At 34.1% G+C, this 20,985-nt stretch overlaps 1 protein-coding gene and 1 long non-coding RNA gene across 4 annotated transcripts in view; one reads left to right on the top strand and one right to left on the bottom strand.

The window, feature by feature from the left end:
• Positions 1–20,985, top strand: part of COP1 (COP1 E3 ubiquitin ligase) — a 166,731-nt gene that overhangs the window by 126,501 nt on the left and 19,245 nt on the right. For all 3 annotated transcript variants that reach the window (XM_014561409.2, XM_032463682.1, XM_032463681.1), the window contains 3 exons: positions 6,649–6,766; positions 9,393–9,517; positions 10,556–10,716. In XM_014561409.2, the coding sequence (XP_014416895.2) occupies positions 6,649–6,766; positions 9,393–9,517; positions 10,556–10,716 (404 nt within the window). The remainder of the gene's footprint in view (positions 1–6,648; positions 6,767–9,392; positions 9,518–10,555; positions 10,717–20,985) is intronic.
• Positions 1,031–14,680, bottom strand: LOC116658639. Its single transcript, XR_004313862.1, has 3 exons — positions 14,671–14,680; positions 11,916–11,917; positions 1,031–1,117 (listed from the first exon to the last, which is right to left on the bottom strand). It is a non-coding gene; the product is annotated as an uncharacterized LOC116658639 (long non-coding RNA).

Raw genomic sequence — 20,985 nt, forward strand, 5'->3', positions numbered from 1 at the left:
CCCTGGGACAAGATAACTATACTAAAAATATTTACAGGTTCCTAAATTGGTGGAATGTAGACATAGGCTAAATAATGAAGACCTTTTATATGTCATAGTAAGAAATCTTGGTTTGGTAACCAGAACAGCTCTTACTTTAATCTATTTGATATCCTGGGATTCTAAGTAAGTTAGGCCAGGAAAGACTTTGTTATAAATGTTTCTGCTACTTTACTGAGATTTTGTTTTTGTTTTTAATTTGGGGAAAGTATACATAACTGAGATGTTTATCTTTTTTAAAAGGGTTTATTTATTTATTTCCTAGTACAGTTTTAGGTTCACAGCACACTTGAGAGGGAGATTCAGAGAGTTCCTGCCCCTGCCCTCCACATCCCCCCACCCCCACCCCATGCCAATTAAATCAGCATCCTTCTCCAGAATGGTACATTTGTTACAGTTGATGAACATACACTGACAGTCATAGTCAGCAGTTCACTCTTGGGGTTGTACATTCTATGGATTTAGACAGATGTATTCATCATCAGAGTATCGAACAGAGTGTTTTCACTGCTCTAAAAAATCCTCTGTGCTCTGCCTTTGAGAACCTGATCAAACTTCTGGAAATAAATCTGATAAAATTGTGGAGGACTCCAATGACTGGATCTCTCCGGAGTTTTTAACTCCCAGACTTGTCCACACGGAACCTTCAGCAGTTCATCTGTTACACTTCAGATTTTTAAACACAGGCATTGGTTCCCCAAGGCAGTTTCTCATTGTGATTCTCTGCTCTGATAAGCTGTGGTTCCCATATTTCCCTTTGTCTCTCCAATCTTTGTGGCACTGGTTGACCTTCACCTTCTTGTGGATCCTAGAATAGTTGTTGATTTTTCAGTCTGTTCACCTTTTAGTTGTTGTGAGGATGAAATGTTGACATCTAAGCTCCTTTTGTGTGGAACTGGAAAACTTTTTCATTTGTTGCTAACTGCTGATGATTTGGTGATTGTGGCTTAATCTCACGTACAGATAGGGAATTGCTACTTCTGTGACGCTAGGGAACATTGCAATTGCTTCCATATCTTTTGTGGATTGGTAAGGATTAGAGGGGTGACTCATAAAGTTAAGGGTGCATATTAGTGGGCTGAAGGGAACATGTCTTTCTAGGGTTTTATTTAGGCTAGAACCAAGGGCTGATTATATATGGTAAAAAATAAGCTACGACAATTTCTCATTCTTCTTAAATGATGAACAAAGATCTACCAACCAACTTTAGAGCTGGCGTTAAAAGGAAGTGCTTCCAAAGTATGCCATATACCCTTACATTATTTAACTTATGCTTGCTTGATCTTTCTGTTTCCAAAGGTTAGCTTTCATTCAGATCTCTAATGTGGTGTATTATATATTAGAATATCATCAAAGGCTTAAAGGAAGTAAAAAGGATTTAATTATTGTTTTAAAAAACTATAACGATAGCTGTATGAGGTGAGTGTCAGTAACCAGTGGACCTGTATATTTTTAAATACTCAGAAGGTATTTGCTCTCCCTAAGGAGAACTTTTCTCCAACTTGGTTTCTCATCCCAACCCCATCTTAGTGATATCCAACAGGTAGGATATTGAGAATTTTTATAAGTTCTCAAGCATCTGGGAAGCCTGGAAATAGAACTGGAGATTTCTGAAATTCGGTTTGCTCTCTGATTGGCCATATTGTACGTGGACTGAGTCTTTTTCCTTTTCTTGGTTTCTGGAACAGAGCCTAGAATGACTGTGTCATAAACTGTATTCAAAAACTTTGACTTAAAAGAAATAACTTTGACTTATCAGTTATAGTTATTTTATTCTTACTTTAGTAAAAGGTAATGAACTCTTCATTAAACATTAAGTTCAACAAAATATTTCTACATATATTCCAAACAAATTATTTCCACGCTATTATTTTAGCATATCAACAGTGATTACCTTATTATTGATGAAACTGTGTTTGTTTAGATGTCTTGGTTTGGGTTTTGTTGTATCCCTATAGAAAAATTATTCATTGTCCTGGAAATTGTTCTCTGTTGGTATTCCTCTTGATGGTTACACAAGTAGCATAGTTTGATTAAAAAGTTTTAAGTAAAACAAACAGATTCTCTTTACCCTGATAAGGCCACGGGGGCATTTAACTGAACAGCCAAATTTAGGATCACCATTGGAACAAACATGACATACTTCCTGATGTGATGCAGTAGGAAAGACCATCAGTTTTAGAATAATTTTGTCAAAAATATGTAACATGAGCATAATAATGAGAAAACATTTAGACAAATTCAAACCTGTGGAACACTTTGTAAAACAACTATCTAGATGCTTAAAAAAATAACACTATTACGAAATTGTTGTATATAAAATGACAGAGAGACTTAGAAACTAAATACAATGTGTGACCCTTGAGCAAAATTAAATAAATAGTTATTCAGGGTACTTTTTAAACAGTTTGGATTTTGAATATAGAATACATACTAAATTATATTCTTATGTCAGTATTAATTTCTTAAGGATGGCACATGGTGTAAAAAGAGTCATCTTCTTTTTAGAGGGTAGGTGCTAACATTTTTATGGGTAAAGTATCTTGATGTTTAAAACTTACTTACAGATGGTTCAAGGGGAAAAAAAGTGGGTATGCTTTTTCATTTGTAGAGGGGAAGATAAAGCAAATGTTGTAAAATACATACATGCAGTTAGTGAGTCTACATTGAAAGGTATAAAGGTGTTCATTTATTATTCTTTCAACTTTTCTGCAGGTTTGAAATTTTTCAAAGTAAGAAGAGGGAAAAGAAAAATAGAAATGGGATCAGATTCTGAGTCTTCGAATTATTTAGAATATTAAAATTATGGTGATACTTCAGAAAGACTTTCCTTTTATAAGGAAAGGAAATTACTGAGGGCTTCACCTACTTACCTAAATTATCTTTATCCTAATATTTCTGGAGTATATGTGCAAATTAAAAATGAAGATCACCTTTGTATATTTGTAGCTCTTAAGCAACTATAAAGTCAAATCAAATTCTAAGTAAATACAGTAAAAATATAAAACCAAAAAAAAAGGACCGCCATGATGAGATAATAACAATAACGTGATAGTGTATACTTTGCTGAAAATAAATTGCACATGGTGAGCTGGTTCTGGGTACTGCAGTGCTTCTTTTGAGGTTGCCGTGTCTGCAGAAACATTTGCCATTTCTTTTTGTTTTAGAAAAATCTTTTTACAGTACACAATGATACAATTTAACCTTCATTTATATCCCTACGTCTTTTGCATATTACATCCCCTTTTTGCTTTTTATTAGCCTGAGAATAAGGTAGTATGTTATTATCCTATAGTGTACTGTTTTTCTAATAACAAATTTTTTTCAGCTTATAAAATAACTTGAGAAATTGAAGACTTATTTTATGAAAATGCTTTTCAATTTTGAATTATTTACTGCAAAAGACATGCCAAATTGTAACAGTACATTTGTACCTCCACAGTATAAGCTGAATGCTGTCATTTGAGGTGATCACTTAATGTAATTGCAGTAATAAACATAAATGGGGATGTGGGAATACTCTTCCATATAAGCAACAGAAATACTGGCAAATTTATTAAAATGAACCAACACTGTGGTTATGGAAGCCTTGAAAACCAGCAGCCTTGTTGCCTCCACTGGGGTAAACATAGCTTTGGAGCTTCTCAAAAATCCCCATTTCCAGAGCATTGTCACTATTTGACCTGACTTAACAGCTCACTGGAAAAGCTCCTTTCGCAGGAGTCGTTTCTGTTTGACCTGATTCAGAGTCTCCTTGGGAAAGACCTGTGCCCAGGGTATTGCTGAAAACAAAGGGATGCAGTATCACAACTAAGGCTGTGACACCAGCTGGGGCAAACGGGAGCCCAGTCAGAAATCAGAAAGGAAGATCTGGGCAGCAAAGGAGCCACAGCTTTTGGAAAAAGCTCTCATATGTTCCTGTGATGAGGATGCTTTGTGCACGTCCAGGCCACTGTGCCTGTCCAGGAAACACTGGAGAGGGCTCTAGTCGCTTACCTCTGGCTGACCCTGAGGGTCTATGTAAGCAAAAAGTGAGGGCTAAGGCCACTATATGAGTTGTCTCAGCTTTGAAAGCATGCCCTGACACCCAGACATCCCCTTGGCCATGGGGGAAAGACACACTGACTCAAACCATTTAAGGAAGCCTTGCGACTACCAGATGACGCTGACCCAGTAGCAGCCTTTAGGCAGCTGGGTTCAAAGCAAAACAAAACAAAACAAAACAAAGCTGATCAGAGACTTCAGTGGTTCCATACAGCAGGGATTACAGACTCTACAGAATTAGTTCTGCAAAAGCCACTAAACAAGCAAGTGGCAACACCACCACTAACTGAAAGACTGGCCACAACAAACCGGGAGAAAGAGGTAGGAACTGACTTCTGGAGTTGTCACATTTTATTATCTGAAATGTCTATAGTTTTTAACAAAAAAAATTATGAGATGTGGAAAGAAGCAGGAAAAATTCAGTCAACAGAAACTGTCCCAGATGTTGAGCTTACTAGATAGAGATTTTAAGTTAGCTTTTAAAAATAATACTCAATGAATTCAACTATAAGGAATTAAGAAAAATATGACACATATATCTTACCAAATAGAGTATTAAAAAATAGGAATAAGAAAAAACAAGTATTGTGGTTGAAAAGTATAACTAAAATGAAAAAAAAAGTCATTGGAGGCGCTCATGAGCAAATTTGAGCTGGCAAGAGAATCAGTGAACTTGGAGACAGTTCAGTAATAGAATTCAGTCTAAGTAATAGAAAAAGGAATGAAGAAAAATGAATTAGAGCCTCAGAAACCTATGAGACACCATTAAACATACCAGCATGTACACTACTGACTCCCAGAAGATAAGGTGAGGGAGGAAGGGCTAAAAACATATTTGAAGAAATAATGGCCCAAACCTTCCCAAATTGGAAGAAAAACATCAGTTTACACATCCAAGAAGCTCAGTGAACTCAAAGTAGTATAAACAAACTGGAAAAGACCAGGAAGTACCGAAACATTTAAAAAAGAAAATTTGGAGGACTTTTTCTTCTCAATTTCAAAATGATAAAACTGTAGTTACTAAGACATTGTTGTCCTGGCACAAGAGTAGATGTATGTGGATCAGTGGATTAGAGTTAAGAACCAGAAGTAAAACCTTGCTTATAGTCCATTCATTTTCAACCAAGGTGCCAAAGCATTTCATTGGAGAAAAGGTAGTCTGTTCTCAAATGATTCTGGGACAACCTGGATTCGTGTCCATCCACATACAGAAAGGTGGACTAAAACCTTTACTTCACACTATACACAAAAATTAACTTAAAATTGATCTCAGACTTAAATATAAGAACCAAAACAATAAAATTTTTTGGAAAAAAATAGAAAAATCTGTTGAGACCTTGGATTAGTCAAAGTTTTCTTATTTCCAACACCAGAAGTGTGTTCTATGAAGAAAAAAAAGTTAAATTGGACCTTATCAAAGTTCAAAACTTCTGTACTTCAAAATAAGAAAATAAAAAGACAGGCAACAGAGAATTTGAAAATATTTGCAAAAACAATTTGGATACATATCCAAAATGTTCAGAGGACTCATGTAAAGGAATTGGAGCCATCGTGCATTGCTGGTGGGAAGGTAAAATGTACAGTCAACAGTTTGTAGATTTCTTAAAAAGTTAAACACAAAATTATCACAAGACAGTAATTCCACTTTTCAGGTATCTACCTGAGACCTGAATAAATGTCCACACAAAGATCTGAACGTGATAGTTTATAGCAGCATTATTCATAATAACCAAAAAATGGAAACAAATATAAACAAAATTGGTCCATGCAATGGATATTCTTCAGCAATAGTAAAGATAAACTGCTAACACATGTTAAAACATGAATGGACTTTACAACCATTAAGTGAAGTGTAAGAAGCCATACATCAAGTCACATACTGTATGATTCCATTTTTGTAAAGTGTCCAGAAAAGGCAAATTTATAGAGGCAAAACATAGTGGTTGCCTAGGGTGGTGCGTGGTAAATGGACTATGAGGGATCTTAATGGGAGGAGGAAAATGTTCTAAAACTGATACATGATGTTGGTTGGTTGAAACACTGGTTAAAGTTAGTAAAAATCATTGAATTTTTATACCCACAGTGAGTAGGTTTCATTATGTGCAAAATGTGTCTCAAGGAAGTATATTTTAAAAAGCAAGAGTGGGAAATAAAATTATATAGCATTTTCTTTAGCCAGAAGCTCAAAATGTTTACATTACTTTTATGAAGCCATCAAAATATAAGGATAAAGATACATTAAAATTTCCAGTTACTTTGAACCCTTCATGTTGTTAGAGCCAAGATCTCAGGAAATATCAGGGAACTCCCTTTCAGAGTGATACTGGTATATGCGTATACACTTTTTTCATCCAATCATATTCTTGTAGATTCAAAACAGACAACCCACTATATCTTTCTTATGTTTGAAAATGAGTCATTGCCCTTAGTTTTCTGGCTGTTACAGGTTTGACATTGTCCCTGAAACATTTGCTGTAAAACACCAAAACCAGTTAAAACTAGCTTTGCTTTCCATTTCTTTATTGACTACATTTTTCTCTTTTTGTTTGTTTTCTTTTACTTTAGATCACTGTGTTCACTACTATGATCTTCGTAACACTAAACAGCCAATCATGGTATTCAAAGGACACCGAAAAGCAGTCTCTTACGCAAAGTTTGTGAGTGGTGAGGAAATTGTCTCTGCGTGAGTATTACTCTCTTCAGAAGATGAGCTTAACATGATTTACTAGTTTCTGATGTCACCGTGGGTATATGTAAAGAGTAACACTGTGGTATATGCGCTATTTTTTTTATTAAATAAGTTAATTTTTTATAACTTACCTAATTAAATACATGTATGTTCTGGTCTGTATTGATCACTTTTATATGTTACTTGTGAATAAAATCCTGATGATACTAGTTTGTAATATTGCCCCTTAAAGATCTGAACTTCAGACTGGATTTCAGCCACTGCTCCTTAAGAAGAGAGAAACAACATAGTTGATGCAGTAGAATGAGAAGTGTTTTATTTATTAAAGTCAACTAATATGTTATATTTATCTGCATTGCAGAGTAGTACTGTTATTTTTGGTTTTAAGCAGTATGTGGTTGACTTTTGTGATTCCATGTTACTTGATTCCATGTTGCTTGATCTCCATATGATGTCATGGTGAGTTTTAAATATGTTTTGAAGAGAACTTTCTAAATAAGACTGCTTACACCTGACATATTATTTGAGAAAGCTTCTGAACTAGAGAATCTAATACAAGCTTTTAGTTGTATTTTATTTTATTTGAAGATAACAAGATGTCAACCAGATAAATAAACCTCAGCTGCTAAAGTACAGTTGACTGAGCTCTTCTGCTGACAAGGGGCAGTCCCTTCGGTCTGTTACCCATTTCATAGTTCTCTTTATTTTATATTATCCTAGTAAATACCCATTCTTAATCTCCTTTTTTCCATATATGGTATTTCTTCTCAAGCTTAATCATACATTGTTTTTTTCTTTTCACATAGTTTCTAGTATCTCTCAGGAGGTTAATAATGCTAGTGCCTTATACTTGTTCCTTCCCACTACATCTGCCTCCGTACTGGCTGCTCTAGATAAGAACTCGGTAACTTGAATTAATTTAGCAAGATAATTTGAATTGAGTTACAAATAAGGGGAAAAAAGAAAATGAAAGCTGAGCTTTCAAAAGGAATTTGATCTAGGTAATTGGTTCACAAATCTAAATTAGATGGTGAGCAGTCAAAAAGTATCCCAACTTTAGGGGTAATAATGGCCAGTAAATAATTAAAATTTTATTCAGATTCAAATATGGATGGTAGATTATGTGGCAAAAATATTTTTCTTCAATTTTAGATTTATAAATGTTGAATCAGTTAGTTTGATTCCAGTTATTTGAAATATATGTATACTTAATTGTATAAATTGGAAATCTTGGTTGACCTTTTTTATTTGGATTTGTGGTTTATATATTCACCAGTCTTTTTTCTTTCTTAGTTTTTATGAATCATCATGATTTTCCTCTTGGACATATTTGCTATCTAGAAGTATTTAAGACAAACTCGTTCACAAGTATATTTGGAAATACTAAAAAGTAATATTAAAATATATACATACTGCTGCAACCTCTGAGTTCTTGGACAATACACACACACACACACACACACCACACACACATATAAAGGGGATATTTCAGTGCAATATTGTTGAGCAAAAAACAAATTTAAAACAACATAAATGTCTAAGAGTAGATGTTATATTGAAAAATGAGGAGATGCGATTTAAAAAGAGAGGTATTCAAAAAGTTTGGAGTTTGGCTTCTGAAAAAAGACAGCTTCATTCTTGGCTCTACTGTTTACTTGCTGTGGTACCTTGAAAATGTCCTTAACCTTCTAAATCTGTTTCCTCATCTCTGAAATAGAGCTAATAATACTAGATATCTTATATTGTGAATCTTTAAATAAAATAATATATGTAAAACATTTAGCATGGTGCCCTATTCTGTGAATGTTAGAGTAAGAGAAAAGATGATTTATTGTATAGTCATTAGTAAAGATATAGAGATGTATTTATTTTACATTAAAAATATAAAACAAATGTTGAATGAGGAGAAGCAGTTTACAAAGTAATATGTGTTGTAAGATCCAATTTTTGCAACAGAAAGTAGAAGAAAACAAAAATATGATATTTTAATTCGAATCCTAAGACTATATGATAGGATTAGCATGATTTTATATTCAATTATTTTTATATTAATAATTGCACTTACATATTATTTTAGTAATAAACCACTTTATATAGACCATTCAACCATTCATAGTATTCCACCCCTATAAGTCCAGCTAAGCTGTGAAAACAATTTATATTCAGTATACTAATATGCTTTAACAGTTGAAAAGTAAATCAAATCAACGGGAACAGCTATATCCCTGACATTAAGCAGAGCTCCAGCAGGGGTCTCTTGTTGTTTGGTGCTTGTGGTATGGTGTCATTGATGGCTGCTGCTTATTAAGGACTTCCTACATGCCCAGAGACTGCTGAAAGCATAAAATGATTTAAAGTGATTCGTTGTTGATAATCTAATTCTTTAAGGTAGGAATCATTATATTTCACATTTAACTGATAAAAAAAGTTGAGGCCAGAGAGGTTGTGTAACTATCCTAAGGTCAAAAATAAATTAACAGCTCACTGAGCATTCTAACTCAGACAGTCTGGCTCCAGAGTCTGCATTCTTAACCACCAAACTGGATTGCCTCTAATTAGTAGTGATGAGTTTCATGCCATGAAATCTTAAATATGTTCTAACTTTGTGTGTTTATCTCAGCTCAACAGACAGCCAGCTAAAGCTGTGGAACGTAGGGAAGCCATACTGTCTACGTTCCTTCAAGGGTCACATCAATGAAAAAAACTTCGTAGGCCTCGCTTCCAATGGGGATTATATAGCTTGTGGTAAGTGAAACTACCTCTTCCTGCAACTTTTTAACAGGTATCTGTCACTGAAATTGCATTCAGTGGAAACAGACTACATAGCAACTCAGGAAGTTATCTGTACATTCGGAAGGTAGCACGCTGAATTTTCCTCAGATGAGAAAAAGCGTTAGCCCTTCCTCCTTTGCTGAGCACAAGCCCTGACCACATGAAATAGCATAAGATTGTTATATAGCTTTTGTGTTTTTCTCCATCAAAACATAATTTCTATAGATGTTATGTAGAAGATGGAAAATATTAATTTCTGATGTCTTAATTTTGGAGACATTATTTGTCTTCTTAAGCTTGATACTCATTTCCCCCTCTATAGTGTTCTCTTCAAAAACCAGCCTATTTGGGTATCTTGATTTGTTATTCTTGGCCTTTCATTGTTGATAATCTATACCAATTTAAATCAGAAGTAGAAAACTCAAATTTGGTACTGTTCAAATGCATTAATATATCTGATGCCTGAATACATGAACTTTTGTCAGCACTTTAAAGTGACTTGGCCTTTACTTAGGAAAGTTGACTCTCTACATGTATATGAACCTAAACCCTGTCAAAGCAAATGTCTTCCATAATTATACTTTGATAGACTGCTCAAAAATACAGGCCTTTTTAGACCACTCATGTAATAGGAGTAATGCTTATCTTGGGAAATAAGTTTTGTAGGTTATGAAATTTTACCTTTTTAAGTGCTATAACTTTCTTTTTCCTCTCTAGACAGAAATTTTTCTAAATGTAATTCAGTATCATGCTATAATAACAAATTTCTGATTCTTCTCTACATCTCTGCTATAAATTTTTATATCAATATTGTTATAGCATTTAACAATGGTTATTTCTTTAGATTAGTATAGTTTTTTTCTGTGAATCCTTTTCTCTCATGATTCCCCAGAAATCCTATGCTCTGGTCTTTCATAACTGTAAAAGATTATTAGTCTTTGAATTTGTGATGTCCCGATTCTAAGCTTTCCCAAACTAAAAACATTGGATTTCTTTTTTTATTTTTCTCAGGAAGCGAGAACAACTCTCTTTACCTGTACTATAAAGGACTTTCTAAGACTTTGCTAACTTTTAAGTTTGATACGGTCAAAAGTGTTCTGGACAAAGACCGAAAAGAAGATGATACAAATGAATTTGTTAGTGCTGTGTGCTGGAGGGCACTGCCAGATGGGGTGAGTTCTCCTATCAGTTTTTCCTCCTTGGAGTCTCGTATAATGCTTTGTGTTTATGTTTACACAGGTGAGTTTTTTTAAGCTTAAAACATGAATTGGTATGTGATGTGCATTTTCTTTTTTGCTTAGTATTGCATCACCAAAGGAAACAGGCATTTTAGGAAGTAGTAGTTGAAATGTCACTAATGGAACAGTAATTGAAATGTCACATCATGCTGACACGATGTCTCTCTTGTGTACCTGTAGCATCTTGTGCATACGTCTGTTACAGCATTATCACATTATCCCTGTATCTCTCCTGTGGGACTGGAAATTTCTCCAGAAAACACCATGTTACATTTTCCTTAATGAGCATATGCAATGTAGGCTCAGTAAATATTCAGCTGAACCTGGTATTGTATTAGGAGGAAAAAAACTGATGTGGGTAGGGGAGAGTGACCTATATGTATACCTAATTAAATACTGTTTCAGGGCAGAATTGCTCTCTACAAGATGTATTTATACATGAATATTTAAATGTATTTAATGTCTTACAAAAGTTGTACTTCTGAGTTGTCAAAAAAAGAAGTTCCCTCAAACTTATTTATATATTTTAAAGTGCAAGATTTCTCATGAGTTATATGAAAAAATAATTGCTTTTATTGTCTTGATTTTGGAAACAGTAGTCATTCACTAATGTCATCTTTTTCAAAAAATAGCTTTTTAGGAACTTACTTGGTTTTGTTTTTGACACAAATTCTACTTAATGCGTACTTTAAGACATCTGAGTTCCAGGTACAGTTTAACTTTAGGTATAATCAATTACTATCTTGTTTAAAGTTTGGTTACTCAACTTCAGTTTTGGTAATGGCAGACTAGGTGATTGGAACCAGTTCTTCCTCTAGGTAGGTCTAGAAAAGTTAGACCCATATATGTTTTAAAAACCAAAACCAAAACCTGTTTTAAGGCATTGGAAAGTAAACAAGATAGGAAAGAATTACCAGTATAGAAATGTGAGCCTGGCTTTTGAGTATTCTTTTCCCCTGGAAGCATCTGTCAATTTTGGTGGAATGGCTGAGAGCACTTACGGTAGATTCACAAGAGCACAGGGAAGAGAGTCTAGTGCTCACCACTGTATGGGTGAACTAGCTTTGGTTTAGGTTCCCAAAGGGCTGTAGTCTAGGGTAAACCAGTAGAAGATAAGTCTTCAGTGCTTTTACAGCTCAACTCTAGATCATATCAATCCTGAATAAACTGAGGTGATCTTGGATTGCTAGTGTTCACAGGATGAAAAATTAAATCCTCTCTGAAAGAAGGTCTCCTAAAGAATATAATCTAAGGATTATAACAAGAACACAATTTAAAAAGCAGGTGTAGGAAAAGGCAAGACAACATGAATAAATTCAGCATAAGCATGGACAACAGAAACAAAATCACAGCAGCTCTGGATATTATCAGACATAGCCTGAAAATAACCATGCTGACAAGATGAAAGAGAAGGTAGAAAACTTCAATTGGGAAATAAAAATTATTTTTAAAATATAAATTCTAGATGCTGAAAAACATAATTACCAAAATTAAGAACTCAGTGGTTGGGTTGAATGGAGGGTAAGACACAGTTGAAAAGAAAACTAATGAAGTGTAGGAAATTTAGAAGAAAATATACAGAAGGAAGCATGGAGAGACAAAAATGATGAAAAAATACAGAAAGAAATAGAGGTTGAAGAAAGGAAGTTGAACATAATTCAGTAGGAGACCTAAAAGGAAAGAAGAGAAATAATGCAGCTAAAGCAAGTATTAGAAAGGATTGTTGTTACGAACTTTACAAAATTAATGAAAGACATTAAGGCAGAAATTTAATAAGCCTTCATACCCCAGAGAATAAATGACATGAAATCTACATTGTGAATAAAGTTTTAAAATCAGATCTGGACCCTAACAGACCTAGGCCTGCCTGAAAACCTGACTTTGAGTCTGTCTTCTCATAGCACCATTCTGGGGAAATAAATTGAGTTAAGACAAATGAGGAATGTTACATGTTAGGAGCTAGTTATCTCTGAAATTTACTGTGAAACACCATCTGTGGTCTTACCTCTGGCCTGAGAGAACCGTGACTTGACACAGTGGCCTTGCATCTGTGAACAACACAGGACTGTCAGGAGACCAAGGCACGTCTCCGTGTCCAGGTGAACTACCTGCACCCTAACTGTCCTTGGCAGCTGTGCTTACTCTGTGTGTGCTGGGGAGAGATTCAAGAAGCTGAGCATGTGAATAGTTGCTTGGCCTCCTGATGAGTTTGAAGATGCTCTGCATGCTGAATATCCTATCGTACATCCCTCTATAAAGCTAATTAAGTGCTAGATTAAAGCTGATTGTGTCTGATCCTCTGACCCTTGCTGGTAGTGGGACAGTCACACCTTCACAGATCATAGTAAAACTGAAAATAAAACACAAAGGGGGATTCTTAAAAGGAGGCAGAGAAAAACTATCTTCAAAGGATGGACAATTAGATTGACAACCAACCTCTCAACGAAGCAGTAGAAACCAGAAAACAGTGGAATGAGATCTTCAGTGTGTGAAGGAAAATACCTACCAATCTAAAATTCCATATGCAGTGAAAATCTCTCAACAAAAGTAAAATAAAGACATTTTTAGATGAATAAAAATGAAGAGTTTGCCATCAGCAAACCTACACTAAAGAAAATCTTAAAGGATATTCTTAAGGCAGAAGGAGAAAATGCAGAAGATGAAGACAAAGGTAAGAGATTCAGAAAGGAATGGAAAGCAGTAGAAATGGTAAATATGCAGTCAATGTAAATGTGTATTGACTGTATAAAACAGTGATGGCCACGGATACATTAAGTACTTGACAATAAGTCAGAAGAATAAATGTAATTAAAATGTTCTCAAATCCTTCCTTTGTCAAGGAAGGCGGCAAAAGAACTAATTAATATTAGACTGAAAGGATGCATATTGTACTTTATAGAATAATCTCCAAGGTAGGTTCTCAAACTGTGCTCCGTAGACCAGCAACAACAGCATCACCAGGGAACTTGCTTTATTTCACAATAAAAAAAAATTAAAAGTTCTGTGCCTCACTCCAGTACCATTCCAGATTTATTTTCCATCTGACTTTTGTATAGCTGTCACTTTGATTAGCCATGAAAAAAATCATTTCTTTATTTAGATGAGGCAGAAGGTGTGAGATACTCTTGTTCATTAATTCAGTGAATTTTATTCATCTTTTTGTACAGTCACAGTTCTAGACATGGGAGATAAACTGTGAACAAAACTTAAAAAAAAAAAGTTCTGTTCCTCTTAGGAGACTTATATTTTTTTGTGCTGGAGGAAACAAAAAACAAAATAAATAAGTGAGTTATTATATTAGAAGGTGATGAGTGCTTTGGGTATAACCAAGCAAGAAAGTGAGAGGGTGCTGGAGTAGGGAGTTGTAGTTTTCAGTTGGTGATGACATGATGCCTATATGAGTAGCTGAATGAGAGCAAAGACTAGAAGGAGATGGAGATGTAATCCATATTTAAAAGTAGAAGATTATTCCAGGTGGAGCAAACAGTTCAGCGGTCTTGAGGTAAGAATGTGATTAGTGTTCAGGGAACAGAGGGAAAGCCAGTGTTGCTGCACTTCAGTGATCTGGGTGGAGAGTAGTAGATGATTTCAGAGTAGTGAAGAAAAGCTGCTTCAACAGAGCGTTGTTTACCATTGTAAGACTTTTGCTTTTCCTGGGAGTTGGGAGCCATTGTAAGATTCTGAGCAAAGTAGTGATATAATGCTGACTTACCTTTTTAAAAACTCAGTTTGGATGTCTTGTAGAGAACGGACATAAGGTGTCACGAGTGGAATCAGGAAGGCTGTTGTGTTAATCCAGCTAAGACTGAATAGTGGTAAGCCAGGGAGAAGTAAACAGATCTTGTTTGTATTTTGAAATTGGAACCAGTAGAATTGTTAATAGACCACATGGGAAGAGTGATAGAGAAAACTCTAGGATGACACTGAGGTTTTTTTCCCTAAGTGTTTTTAAGAGTAGTCTTGCCATTAATTGAGAAGGAGAAGACGACCAGAGGAACTGTCTTAAGGGAGAAGGCCGGAAGTTGACTTCTAGACTGGCTAAGCTTGAGTTATTAAAAATACTAAGTGGAGATGTCAAGTTTGGCATTCACGGGGAAGTTCTGAACTGGTTAAGTTTGCAGTGTTTCTCACCATCTAACTAGACATGTCATGTTGGAGCTCGCAGCAGATTGTTGGACCAGACATAAATTTCTTATCTGTTGACGTATTATATTTAAGCAAAAAGCTGGATAAGATCTCTCCAAGAGCGTTAGACTCCAATTAGAGATGAGAAATAGTATGAGTACCTTACCTTACTTGAGGGTACTTGCGTGTTCAATAATTGAGACAAGAAAAATCAACAAGAAGATTGAGGGAGCGGTTATCGATAGTAGGAAAATTGGTACCTGGGAAGCCAAGTGAAGGAGGTTTTTCAAGGAGAAGGAATTGATTAGCATTGTAAGTGCTACTAATATAAGTAAGATGAGCCCCCCACCCCCCCCAAAAAAAGAAAGGAGTGATAAGATAAAAGTTTGGTGGTTTTAAGAAAGAAAAGAGAGGCAGAAATGGGAGATGGTGAAGTACAGAGAGCTGTTTTGGGGAGTAATAAGATAATACCATGTTTAATCTCACTTAGATTGCTTTTTTAAGATATATTCAACAGCTGTCTCTAGAAAGACCAAACATTTCATTGTCTCTCTGTTTTATTTCTGTTTTACTAATTTTGATCACAATAAAGAGATCAATTTAAGGACACTTATGAAATAGGTTAACTTTGAAAGGTTTTTTTAGTGTTTAGATATATATTAGTGGTACATCAATCTATTGTATGAATGAACAGAAAACATGACACTGTTCAATTAATGCTGATATAAAGATTGCATATGTGTGTATGTTATCATTTATAGTAGTGATTTAGTCATGGGGGAATGAGAAATTAAGAGTGAATGGTAGAAGAAGGGGCACAAATACAAATAAATATATTCTCTTAAGACAGTATCTTGATTTTATAAAAATTTAGAATATCTTGCTGCAGATTAAATTTTGGTCTAGCCTTATTTTTTCTTATCTAAATACATATGTTTTTCTTTTTGGCTACTTCTGGCTAAAAATGAACCAGTAATTTCAAGCTCTGTTTGGAGTGATCAGCCAAGATTATGTATAATTTCTGCTCTTTATTTCTGCCATTCTGCGCATTAACCGGAAAGCATGCTGTACCCTGCCCCTTTAAAAATGTTGGTCAGTTTCATTGTAACATTTATTGCATCTCTCTTTTACTTTATTTCCGCAGTGCTGTGGAGGTTAACAGCATGCTTCTCTGCCACTGTCACACTTGCCATGTCGTCTGTCTACTTTTCCTTTGAGACTTACAGTATTTGCTTTTAATTACTTCTGTTTAAAGACAGAATATGTCTAAGGTTGTTTCTTTTAATCTGAGGGGCAGTACTTTGTCCTTTCTCCTTTTCTTTCTTCCTAATACTTGCCCTGTATCTGAAAGCACTTTTATTCAGTCACTTCAGGGTTTGCTGACAGATTCTTCTGTCCTTTGTTCTTTAACTTTGTCTCAAAGGTAATGGCTCCAGCATTTCTCCCATTAAAGTGCCACAACCACTTGTACTACATTTAATTTTCAAAGGAGTTTTAAGATAAGTTTTGCTTGAACTCTAGTGAAAATACTTTTTTTAGAAGAATTTTTTATTTTACAACTTAAGTCCTCTCTAGAATACTTTGAAATGGTAATGGTTATTCTACACTAATAAAGAATAGAAAATTCTTCATTTTGTAGTTTTTTTCCACTTTATTATTTTAATTCATTTGAAGATACTTTAATTAAAGAAACTTTAGTAGCTTAGAGTTATTGACATAGGATGGTCTGTTGTTGCCAAATTCTTAGGATTTTTACCCCTAAGAATAAATCTTATTTGTATTGCCCATTTCAGTATTAACTTCATCATTTTTTAAAAATACAAATTTGTGAGAAATAACTACCTGGAATACCACATACCACCTTACTTTTATTTAGGCTTTGGAATCTCCCCATTTTAATTTGATCTCTTTAACTTTTATCTCCCCATTGGTTATTTTTTAAATATAAATGAAGTGAACTTTATCATATGTTTAGCTTACTGTAATAAAAGAAATTTATTATCTATTTATTTGAAGAAACAATTGTAAATTATAAAACTGTACTTGAATGTATTATATCCACATAGTATTGAACATCCAGATATATTCCGTTTGAATAATTATACAATCTTTGAAATAATGTGGTTTCCTTTATTTCTGTATACAGCAGTCAACTCTGTATTTTTGATGGATGGATGGTAGGCTAGCAGATTACAATTTCAATTCTTTTTCTGACTCTGTTTCCTTGAAAAGTACCACATAATTTATTTAACCTCTTGTGTTCAGATGTAGTGACCTTTGCTGTCTGACTTACTGGACAGAGCCATCATCTGGATTATTAAATCTGTAATCAACAGTTCATGTTCTGGTTTCAACTTCTCTTTCTAAAATACTCTATTTACTCACAATTTCTAGCCAGTATTAATATAGACTAATATAAGATTTATTTTTCCTTCCTTCCCTTCTAACAGGCAGTAGTGATATGGTTTGTGTAATTCATTAACTAAGTAATTATCATTCAACTAATTTAGAGTTAATTCAAAGAAAGTTTTTTACAGCTTTGTGTTAAGAGAGTGTGGAGTCAGAGTGAATCTCCTCGGCAAGTGCGTGGATAGAGAATAATGTGGTCATCTTGGAACATTATCTCTTAGGTTGTTTATTTTCAAATAGCTTATTACTGAGACGATTAGAAATGAATCTATATATATTTTAAAGAATTTAGAAAAACAAAAGAGAAGAAAATGTCTTATCACTTTTCTCAGAAATAATCAATACGGACACTTTAATGTAATTAATTGTGTGATTTTCCCATTCACAGGAATTTTTTTCCCAATAAAATTGAATATTTTATATATTATCATGTATTCCTTACCTTTTGCCTTTGTTATGAACATTTTTCAGGTGTAAATACATTTTAAAAAGAGTGTTTTCAATGACTACATACATTCCAGTCTAAAGATTTACCACAACTGGTATTCACTGTTTTATTGAGGATACTCATGTTTACCTTTTACTACTATGAATAATGCTTCTTGAATCTTTAAATTTCTAATTAGGAATTTAAGAGAACTATAGAGATTTATTCATTTAAAGAACAGTAATAGCTTTAGGGCTTTTGATTAAAATTGATAGATTGCCTTCTCAATCTATTTCCATTTGGTCTTGCACCAAAAAAGTTCAGGGATTTCAGTCTGACCTTGCCTATAAAACATGGAATATAATGCCACTGTCTTTGCCAGTTTGAAAATATCTTGTTAGTAAAATAATCTTTTTTATTAAATTTTTGCATAAACAATTTTCTAGAGTGTTAACTTTTGATTTTTTACAAATTATATGCTTACATACTGAGAACTGTTTTTTTAAAGAAATTATTGCTTGAAAAGAAAATACCATGCAACTGAGATATTGTTTTATAATTATAATCCTTTTATAATTTGGTATTAGTAATTCATATCCATTTCACTATCTCCTACACCCCACATCCACCTTGAAAGTAATGCTGCAAAGCGAAGGTAAATTTGGTACAATACTCTTATTCTTTATTTCTGTCGTATCTTTATCATCACTGCTTTATTCAGAGACTGGAAGTTTGGTAAAGGAGATTATATATGTTCTATATGTATGGATCAATTCTTGCATAACTTATCTGAAACTGTTGGAATAGAATATAAATTGATTCAAGTATGAAAACTACTTTCTGTTGCGTGATCATGTCTGTGTAAAGGGACACCATTTTTTTTGTTGGAAGCTGATCCTGAGTCCATGGTGATTCCCCCTGAGGCTGTAGGTACCCTTATCATTGTTTTATCAGCTCTGAACCACATTGTACATAATTATCTGGTCTTGAGTTATGAATTCTAAACATATATCTGCTGGGAAAAAGCAGTGCTTGTAAAGGACACTTAAAGACTCTCATAGCTCTTCAAAAATGACAGAAAATCTATATATACTCTATCCTCAAAAAAAGCTTTGGTTATTAAGGGTGGATATTTTCTCTTGTGTCTTGAAACACAAGAAACTGTATTAAAAGTTTCTCTTAACCCTATGGTGAAGGATGTCAAGATAATGATTTTTCTAAGTTCCCTCCCTTGAAACGAAGTCCAGGAAAACTTGGCCTGGGAATTTGTTAACAAAGTTATCACCCATATTATGCAAAGTTATAACTTTGTATAAATGTATGCATATGTAGGGCATCTTTTTTAGTCATATAATGAAATAGATTCTTTCTATTCTTACTTCTAATGAATGAAACTTTATATATTGAAACATTAATTCTGAAGTGTTTTTAACTAAAACTTTGTTTTCTTATGGAGGGCTTCTTTTCTTTACCTAAATCTCTTACGGTTCCTATCCATTAAAAAAATATTTCCTGAATGAGTTAATAATACTGCCTTGTACTGTTATTTATGTTTATGTCTCCTATCCCTGCTAGCCTGCAAACTCCTCAGTATACTGAGTAAGAGCAGATGATGGAGCCAGATTACTGAGGTTCAAATCATATTTTCCACTTACTAAGCTCTATGGCTTTGCTCAAGTTCCTTAACTGTGCTGGACTTGAGTTTCTTCATCTATTAAGTGCTAGTCATAGTAGTAACCTACCTTTAGAGTTGTTATAATGTTAAAGTAAGCTAATGTACATAAAGGGTTTAGAATAGTTTTTAACATACTTCTTTTTTAAAAATTTTTTTATTGTTTTTTTTTTCTTGAGGGGCTAATTAGATTTATTCATTTATTTATTTTTAGAGGAGATACTGGGGATTGAACCCAGGACCTCGAACATGCTAAGCATGCATTCTACCACTTGAGCTATACCCTCCCCCCAGGGTTTGACTGTTTGACATAGAGTAAGAGTTATGTAAATGTTTGCTATTAGTAGCATTCATTTTAAAATTACTGCTAGCACTAAGCAGATGGTTTGCACATAATGTGTAATTAATATATAAGTTTTATAATGAATGGTACAATTCTTCAGACTTGTCCTTTATCTTTTTTGTTCCATTATTAAATACTGGATTTTGAAACTGAAGAAATGCTGGAGTAGAGGTGAGAGATACTTCTAGTATCTAACAGACTCACTTGAAACTCAGTGGTCATATCAATTTAAGAAAAGTAGCTTTCCTGACATGAATATTCATGGGTACCTATATAATCATGTCATAATTACCATTTTGTCCTTGGGATATAACCTCCAGGCTTTTGCACATTTTCAAAAGCAATGAAATTATTAAAGTGCATGCAGCTATAGGGGAATTGGTATTTGTTACTGTTCCTTCCCTTTCTCTATTGCATTTGTACTATTTCACAATTCTGCCTTCTCTCAAAAGACTTAACATTTTTTCCAATTTTTGTATGCTTTTATCTAAGAGATAGGCATCCCCCTCTGACTTAGCAAACACTGTATAAAGCATCAGATTGCACTAAACTAGAGAAGCTAAGTCACTCAGTGAAAAGTCAGCTTCCATTAAAATACAGAAGGCATCTGTGATAAAATTTATTTATACCAGTGAGCATCAGAGTCACCTTGGGATCTTTCCAAAAAAAATATATAACAGAACAGTTGTCTTCTTAGACCCCTGCATCCATATTTTGGGGGAGGAAGGGAGGAGAGTAGAAATTTGTATTTTGAGTTCCCCATTTGTAAGATGAAGAGTTACCCAGGTCTCCTTGGGAAATTATATAAACAATCAAGTTTGGGAACAGATGATTGATGTTACCACTGGAGATTTGTCACACACGATAACCAAGAGGCATTAATTGTTCTCAAGCATCTGTTAAAGAGGGAATAATTGTAATTATGAATACCTGATGTCTCTTAAATTTTGCTACTCCCTTACCCTTCTCAGGAAGAAACTTTCACACAAATAAGATGTGGTCTCATTTCTTTTCTTTAATTAAAAAAAAGCTATCTTTAATATATATTGACTTCCCACACTCATAAACTATTACTCATCCTAAATTCCTGAGTGAACACTGAGAAGACAACATAGGAACTTCTTTTTCTTTCTTCTCTCCTTTCTGTATTTCTGTTTCTCTTTCCTTTGCTTTCTGCTCCCCTCTAGCCAGATGGTTTATAACACTTTAGAAAATTTTCCTGACTGG

The sequence above is a fragment of the Camelus ferus genome, chromosome 21, assembly GCF_009834535.1.
Source record: "Camelus ferus isolate YT-003-E chromosome 21, BCGSAC_Cfer_1.0, whole genome shotgun sequence".
Lineage (NCBI taxonomy): Eukaryota > Metazoa > Chordata > Mammalia > Artiodactyla > Camelidae > Camelus > Camelus ferus.